The sequence below is a fragment of the Panthera onca genome, chromosome C1 (genome assembly GCF_046562875.1).
Source record: "Panthera onca isolate mPanOnc1 chromosome C1, mPanOnc1 haplotype 2, whole genome shotgun sequence".
Lineage (NCBI taxonomy): Eukaryota > Metazoa > Chordata > Mammalia > Carnivora > Felidae > Panthera > Panthera onca.
Window position 1 is genome coordinate 26,887,101 of NC_138346.1, and position 9,040 is coordinate 26,896,140.

Consider the following 9,040-nt stretch of genomic DNA (forward strand, 5'->3'; position numbering starts at 1 on the left):
GATCTGAAGTGGGCTCTGTGCTGACAGCAGGGAACCTGATGCGGGGCTCGTAACTCATGAATCATGACATCATGACCTGAACTGAATTCAGATGCCTGACTGAGCCACCCTGGCGCCCCTAAAATGATCTTCTTAGGAAGCAATAAACTGTATTAAACTTTTTTACTAGTGAGCTAATTGCTCAGTAATCCTTGATTATAGTTTTTGGTTTCTCCTGTGAGAAACTATCATAACCATCCCTACTCCTTACCAGGAAGCTAAATTTAGTCTTGCTAATAAGAATCCAGCACTTGTGTTGTTCTTACTGTTTTGTCATCTGGTCTGAGTAGGGGTTAAAAGGTGAAAGGGTTTAGAAGAAACTGTAAAGCTCAGGGACCAGGAACACACAAATGAAGATTATAAAAAATGATCTTTACTAAATGGTACACCAAATATTTCATATTCTTTCCTAATAAGTGTGCTTGTTAAATGATCATTTCCTTGACATTTGGGTGCTTTATGGTAACCTCTGGTAAGAGTTTGACATTTTAAGGTATTCCTATTTTTTATGGTCTTAAAAATAGGCTTGTATGCGTACACAAATGTACACTTCACACCTGCCGAAGGGATTGTGTTGTTTTACAAAGGAGAGGTGTGCTTGTTTTTAACATTTTATAGTCCACTCTATCACAACGTATTTATAAAACATGTATGCAGTACACCTCTTCTAGCCCTCATGAAAGGAGGGCATCATCACAGGTAACGAGATACTGTTGTTGAGTTGCTGTCCTCCTACCTTGTAGAATACTGCACGACGGAGATTGAGAAGCGAGAGCTCTTATGACATAGATAATATCGTGATTCCCATGTCATTAGTTGCCCCGGCTAAGTTGGAGAAACTCCAATATAAGGAAATACTTACTCCAAGGTATGTATACTTACATCTTTTTCTCTTCCTTCTTGAGTAAACTTAAATTTTCAAAGTGAAGTTAAAATTTTAATTAATGAAAGGAAGATGTTCCTCTCTCCTGTCTTCCACTTAGAGAACCATGGAGGGAGAACGGTGAAAGAAACCTTTACATTACTCCTGCTGAAAAAAAGTGCCATATATTATCACCCTACCTCTGTTTTTATTAAGGATTGGGAATTCCTAAGACTTAACTTTAACGCTCTTAAGTCTTTTTTTCAATGTTTAGTTACCTTTTATGTATATATGGCACTAAAGGCTATTTAGGGATGTAAATAAGCTTAGTAATAAATAACCCTGGCTCTTTAACATGCAGTTCTGTAAATGACTGCAAAAAGGGTTCAAAGAAAGCAACTACCTTTGCAAGGGGTATTCACTGCAAGACAATAACACCTATGACCACAAAAATAAGATTCTGATGTATTGCCAAGTCAGCAATACATACATTATATTAGTGGGGCATCACGAAGGAGGGAAAAAGAAGAAAGTTTATTCACACAGGGAAACCACAGCAAAGGCACACAGGTAAGTGTGCAAGCCTAAACTAGAGACCAAGTTTTTGTATAGGGTGATAAAGTTATGGCTACAAAAGAAATTAGAACCGGATTATGGAGGTCCCTGAATGCCATACACAGATCTGCTTCCTAGTGGCAGTGAAGTTAGTCAAAGTCTTGCTTTGTTTTGTTTTTTAGCAATGATGAAAGCAGTTTCTTCAGAATGTGAATCTGGCACCAGAAAGTAGACAGAAGAGGGTGGAAACAGACATAAGCTCAGTGACAACTACAGTAATTCCTACCCCTCTCTATATTAGCTGATTTCGAATTCTCTTATTCCTAATTGCTTTGAGGTATTAAGAACTCTTAATATTCTAGGAGGTATTATGAGAAATCCCACAGAGAATTTGTTGAGACATTCTGCAGAAGCAGAGTACCATTTGTAGTTATGATGTTCTGCAGCAACGATGTTTTTTCAATTGACATTGGTAGGCTGCAGCTGGCTGGCTGGCTGGGTTGGTTGTTTAAATAGAGGAATTCTGTGATCCAGTGGTTAAACTCAAGAGGCCATGCCGGGTGTCTTCACACAAAGAAATTGGCAAATGCTCAAGTGAGGGATTTTTTGTTTTTGTTTTTTCTTCCTGCCACTGTATCACCATCTATTGACTTAATTCAAAATTAGTATATTCTTAGGTATAAAATGCAGCTACACAGAAGAGACAGTTATTCACTGTAAGGCCAAAAGTAAAGTCTCATCTTCTTTTCATAATAGAAATTTTTCTCTTTAAAAAAATAAAGTATGAAAATACAACCATTGAATTGTGAAAGTCCCAAGGAAAGAAAACACTACTGCATTAGCTGTGCTTAGAGAATACAACTGCTACACTTAGATTAACATAAGCTGAAACTGGTTTGTATCTTCAACAGCTGGAGAATGGCTGTTCTTCAGCCTCTGGATGAATATGACGTAGGTGAAGAGGTAAGTTGCCTTTCACTTACGGATAACTGCACTGTATACATTACGAAGCCTGCTTAATTTGGGACTTGAGGAACTCAAGGGAAATATAAGCCCTTTAGCATACATTGACTTGTTTTTCACTTAGGAAAAGAAAGTTCATTAAGGATATTAACTTCATTAGGAAAATGTTTTTGTGCAAATTTAGATTTGCAAAGACAGTAACATATAAAGAAAAACATGTCAGTTGCTTACATGAACTGTTGAAACACTGAATTTATGTTAATATCTATATTCATTTCCAGTTATTAGTCCTGTTTTTCTGTTTAAGGAGATGTGGTCTTAATATTCAACCCTACAATGCCATATTCAAAACCTTGGGAACAGGTTGCTTTTGAATTTGGAAAACTTTGGACTTAAGAAAGAAGACATATGTGGAGTCTAGCATAGTTCTCATAATCAAATATTAATGTTTCTGTAGGGAAATATTTATAGAAATTGGAATAACCTCATCATTCCAGAACGGGCTATGTCACCAAATGAATTATGAACACGTGTTTTTTCAGATTTTTAGAACTGAAGGAAAGGGACTGTGAGCCTGTATGGGTAAAACTTCTATTAAGACAAGCATAATTTCAGGGAAAAATGTGTAACCAAATTAATTTGAAAGTGATGATCTGTAGAAGCTGTATTATGTAAGACATTTTGTCTCTGTCATAATCTTTCTAGGCCCACTGACTGTTCTTCAGCTACCAAGTCAACTTTTCAATGCACTCTTCCCTAGTTCAGAATGGTTCTGGCCAGGAAACCCAAATTCTTAAACCACTACCACCAGAGTCTTAGAACCTTAGAATGATAAGTCATTAGTTAAAATAATTTTCTTTTTTTTCAGTTTTACTTTTCTTTGATATTAACATGTTAAGAGAACAGTGTATTCCATAAAGGGCAATCAAATACAAACCTTTGAATGAATTAAGCATTAAGAATTTTTTATACAAAGCACTGTGAACCTATCTGTAATCTAGGTTAAGTCTTCAAATATGACCCAGAAGTAAAAAAGTTTAAAAAAAAAAAAAAAAAAGTTCACTCCCTCTATTTTCGAATTTGAAGTTCAATTTTAGAGTTTTCTTCCTATATTCTCTTGATGAGAAATTGTTCTATTTCAAAATGTTTCTGATAAAAGAAAAACTTTCTAATTCCAGGTAGAAGATCTTTCTGATGAAGTCTTCTCCCTAAGACACAAAAAATATGAAGAGAGAGAGCAAGCCAGATGGTCACTATGGGAGCAAAGCAAGTGGCACAGAAGAAACAGCAGGCAGGTGTTATCAATTTAAAAGCCAAAACCATGAAATCCATGTAGAATTAACAAAATTCTGCATGAATATTGAGGAAGACACTAGAAAGGAAAAAGTATATACTGTATAACATCAGTTATTTGTGCACAGGAGGGAAACACTGCATTTACTGAGCTTACATTCAAAATATATCTTGGCTGGGGCTCCTGGATGGCTCAGTCAGTTAAGCGTCCAGCTCTTTTGATTTTGGCTCAAGTCATGATCTCACAGGTTTGTGAGATTGAGCTCCGCATTGGGGTCCACACTGATAGCGCAAAGCCTCCTTGGGATTCTGTCTCCCTCCCCCACTCGTGCTGTCTGTCAAAATAAATATATATATACATTTTGGCTAATTACAGAGTAATGAAATGAGTTTCTGTATTTTCCTCCACTCTCATTTCTCATGCTTATTGTCAGCCTGAGGAACAGATTTAACTCAGCAAATAATGTGAAAATTCTCCCTAAAGTAGGTCATCTCATTGTACTGTAATAGCAGACCTTACACTAGGGATTAGAATCTTGATGATCGATTTTAACATGCCCACTTAAAAAGTACATTATTTTTTCTTAAAAAATTTTCTCAAAAAACCTGTCCAGTCTAAGAAGCAGATGGTCTAGGGCACCTGGGTGGTTCAATCGGTTAAGTGACTGACTGCAGCTCAGGTCATGATCTCAAGGTTCATGGGTTCCAGCCCTGCGTCGGGCTCTGTGCTGACAGCTCAGAGCCTGCTTTGGATTCCATGTCTCCCTTTCTCTCTGCCCTTCCCCTGCTCGTATTCTGCCTCTCTCTCTCAAAATAAGTAAACATTTAAAAAATTAAAAGACAAAAAGCACCTGGTCTAAAATACTTTGAATATGATTTTTGGGGAGGGAGGATTAAATCCTGAGAACGTAATTAGTAATTATATATTTGAGAAAGTCCACGGTATTTTATATTTACATTTCACTGTGTTTTAATACAGCCGAAACTCAGAAAGGAAGATCATGAAGTCTGGGTAGTCACTATATTTAGTGTGGGGGCACCTCTCATTTACTTAGTACAGTTGACCCTCAAACACAGGTTTGAACTTTGTGGTCTGAACTATGTGGGCCCACTTACACACAGATTTTTGTACAGTACTATAAATGTATTTTCTCTTCCTTACGATTTTAATAAATTTCATTTTTCTAGCTTACTTTACTGTAAGAATACAGTATATAATACATATACAAAATGTGTGAATTGACTGGTTTATATTACTGGTAAGGTTTCCTGGTCAACAGTCAGCTATTAATAGTTAAGTTTTGAGGGAGTCAAAAGTTATATGTGAATTTTTGAATGCACAAAGTGGTTGGTGCTCCCAACTCCTGTGTTCATCAAGGGTCAGCTGTACTTTTATTTAAGTAATCGCTACACCCAATGTGGGGCTCGAACTCACAACCCCGAGATCAAGAGTTACATGCTCTACTAAGCCAGCCAGGTGCCCCTCAACTGTATTTTGAAAACACATTTCTCTCTTTAGGTCTGAAAATACCCAGATTTCTTGTAGATCCTTATTCCAAGAGTTATCTTAACACACATATAAGACTCAATTGTCTTCTTTCTCCACATTCCAGAGATATAATTTTCTAGAAGTACAGAGGAAAATGTGAATCGAGTCTTACATGGATGACATTATAATAGTCTTAGAATACTCTGGGAACTCTGAAAGACTGTAAGGGTCAAGTAACTGTCCTTTCTTATTTAAAAATAAGACAACAAAAACTCCCTCCTTGAAAACCCGAAACCCACTATTATAATTTGGCAGTTTCATAAAATAGTATTCATAACATACTGTTTAAGTCTTTGAGAAAGCATCAGGAAGATTGACAGATGAATTTTTAGAAATCTTTTGGGCAGAACTGTTTAAAGAAAAGCTACCAAGTTAAATGGACTTAGGGGTCGTTCATAAAACGTTAAGACCTCAAGAAATAGTAATTAAATATTTTCTTGATTTTCTTGCTAGAGCTTACAGTAGAAACGCTGAAGGACAGGACTTGCTCTTGAAAGAATACCCTAACGACCTTGGTGGTGGTCAGCACTGTGCTGCCGAGAGTCCTGCCGAGCCTTCTCCGCAGAGCCAGGATCTGGGCACACGGGGCTCACCTTCCTTAAATCAAAGTCAAGAACTCAAGGTAAGTATGAGATGATATACATGACCTGTGACACCTCTTTTTCAATGCCTTTTACCCTTTTGAAAACCTGTTTGTAGAAACCTGCTGGTTGCCAATTAACAAATTCAGCATAACAATCCACTGTTAATTGCTGGGTACAGATCAGAGGATATGTATGCCAACTTTCTAGTTCTGTCACTGATCATACACACCTTATCTTTTTGTAGAACATGTCAGTACCTAACTCCACCTACTCACTTATCTGTTAGGAAATGGGGATTCTATCCAAGTTTCATGACGACACCAATCTGATTAGAGAGAACAGCACCTGGCACACAGCAAATGTCAGCTAGTTCTCTTCCCTTCATAACAGATTTTTACCTGTCTCCCCGTGGATCCAGTTCTTACCTCCCAGGGAATGATTTCTAACACACCATCTATAAATTTTTGCACTGTTCTTCATAAGTAGGTGTTGAAAAAGAACTGTATCTAGAACACAGAGCAGAAACTATAAAAATTAATAGGCAAGTCGTAGAAAGCTCAGGGAAGGAAAAGTCAGTAGGTGTCTGTGATAGTTATGGGATGAAAACGGAGACACTCAAGTAGATCAAACACCTTTAAAGGGGCTTTTCCCAAAGCGCTCCTGTGCTGATAAGGAAGACCCGTGCCTTATAGCGGCGTTTCCTCTTTGTGGGAGGGTGAAGTGAAAGGATAGTTCCCAAAGGTCTCTAAACAATTGCCAGTATGTTCCACTGGAGTTGCTAGATCTTTAGGCCCAAATGAAAATGTGTACATTGACGTGCTGAAGGACCAAACAATAATTACACAATTGACATTTAAGGATTATTGGATACATGAACTTTAAACAAATTAGTTGAAACTTAACTGAAAAGGTTTTCGCTTTCTTTCAGTCTTTGTGGTGGGAACGACGGACTTTTCCGCTGAAGGATGAAGACACAGAAGCCTTACTATGTCAAGATGAAAAAAAGGATCATAGTGAAAGTTCAAGCCCCGTTTTCCGTGGAGAAGTCTTCTGTACTAGTGCACCAGAAAACGGTCACCATCCAAAAAGGCAGACGGATGAAATGGAAGAAGGCAAACCTTTTGGTCTAGGACTTACTCATGTTAAAAAAAACAGGTGACAGGGAAAGGTTAAAAAAGTATGTAACTGAATGGAAAGCAGGAGGAAAAAATAAGCCCTGTTCTCCATCCCCCACCCCCTCAGCCACAATCCCAGAGTAAGAGCATGTACTGCATGTATTAATCTTTTATGCTGTTTTAAAACAGGCAAGGTAGGTCTCTTTTTCCTTGAACCACAGGAATAACTAGCTTTTCACCTACAGACAAGTGCTAGTCGTTTGTGTTTACGATGCAAATCACAAGCACCAGAAAATTAACTGCTGCAAGCTGATGTTAAATCGTATTACTGGGTAAATAATTTTTAAAAGACTTCATACCCACACATACATATGTACACACACAGAAACACCTGTGCATCAATGATCGCTCTTTTTCCTATACATTTCTATGTAATTTCTATGGTAATTCATTAAAGTTGCCTCAAATATATGCCTTTGTATATGGGAATATACAAATATGTGTGTATAGCGCATATATACATACATGTACACACACGTAGTTTTAAAAAACACTGGCAGTGACCACTCCACTTGAAATGCATGGATGAATTATCCCATGGAATGTAAGCTGCACTGTAAAGCACAGGTTCCCAGTGATTATGGAGATTTTAAACATGTTTAACCAATAGAAGTTATATGTGGAAATTTCTATACCAGATAACACAATATGCCTTTATTTGAAATCACTGTTATCTGTTGGACTAAATTCAGATCATCTTCTATTCACTCCTAACGGATTAAGACAAGCAAAGCAGAGTTAAATACTGGTCTAATTTTAAAACTTGAGTTTTATCTATCCTATGTATCTCATGAAGAGAAGACCCCAAGTGAAAATGAGCAACAAATAGGAAAGTAAAAAATGTTGTATTTCTAGTTAATTTGGTCATTCCTTACCATTAGGTTACTCTATCCAATCTATTCTCATGTGTATGCTAGAGTGAGAAATTTTTTTAAAGGATAGTGCTTCAGTACTGAATACAGGAGTATACATTAAAGAAACTTCTTGAAGCTATTACATAATTTTTTCTATATAAAAGTTGAGGACAATTTATGAATCGCTTTCTCTCATGTAAAAAAAAAGGTTATTCAAGTTATAGTCCCCATATAACTGACAATCCTGGCCACCTGGCCTAGTCTGGGGGACTGACACCAAGTTTTTGTTAGGGATGGGGAATTCTACTAGTCCCTTTAAAGAAGGAAAAAAATTCAAATTCAAAACTGACAAATTTTTGCTTGTAGTTTTACTGTACATTTATTTTTTAAAAAGAAAACAAAAGCCAGACAAACCCAAGTTGTCTAGGCAAATAAGCTCAAATCTTTTTGTCATGTCTGACATTATAATCTTCTATGTAAGTTTTTTAATTAAAGTTATTTCTATATGCCTCGTGTTGTTTGATTTGATTAAACGGCACCTGTTCATGGCACAAACCTTTCCTAAGTCAAAAACAAATTTTTACACTGTAGTATAGGAAAAAAACAAGCAAGCTCTATTCTATGCAGAAGTGTTAATGTTCTTATTTTTCAAACTTTTTATTTCTCAAAACTCATAGTAGCCTAAAGTTTAGGTCCTGTTATTTCTTGCCATATATCAAGACTATTTGCAAGTGGCAGATACATATTTGTTGTCAAAGTATAATTTGGGACACAACTTTAAATATTTATGGATTAACTCTACCTTATCATCTTTTAGCCTACCTGGTCTTTGTTGGATTAATATAATATATATCCTTGGGGTCAAAATCCATAACGTCCAGAATATTCTCAGCCATCTGGTTCTGCTACCGAGTAAAATTAGACAAGGTTAAATAAACAAGGCTACCTTTGCCTAATCTACCTCCCAAGGGCTCCATTTGTAAAAAGAGTAAAACCAGAAATCCTCTGCCCTACTGGATTCTTTCCATAGTACCAGCCTGTTCCTGAGCTTTTCTCTCTTCCTTTTTTAAATGGGGACAAAAATACCTGTCCCATCACTCAGAAGAGTGATTTGTGGTTTTAATGAAATTATATCAAAGTACTTTAAAGGCTATAAAACATAAACT

The 9,040-nt window shown here is 36.7% G+C and overlaps 1 protein-coding gene across 9 annotated transcripts in view; it reads left to right on the forward strand.

Annotated features, from left to right (window-relative positions):
* KANSL1L (KAT8 regulatory NSL complex subunit 1 like) overlaps window positions 1–8,383 on the forward strand; it is a 134,010-nt gene extending 125,627 nt beyond the window's left edge. For all 9 annotated transcript variants that reach the window (XM_078450914.2, XM_078450915.2, XM_060623347.3 and 6 more), the window contains 5 exons: window positions 783–907; window positions 2,368–2,419; window positions 3,598–3,710; window positions 5,715–5,883; window positions 6,774–8,383. In XM_078450914.2, coding sequence (XP_078307040.1) covers window positions 783–907; window positions 2,368–2,419; window positions 3,598–3,710; window positions 5,715–5,883; window positions 6,774–7,004 — 690 coding nt within the window. In that variant the 3' untranslated portion in view covers window positions 7,005–8,383. The remainder of the gene's footprint in view (window positions 1–782; window positions 908–2,367; window positions 2,420–3,597; window positions 3,711–5,714; window positions 5,884–6,773) is intronic.
* Window positions 8,384–9,040: the final 657 nt, after the last annotated feature.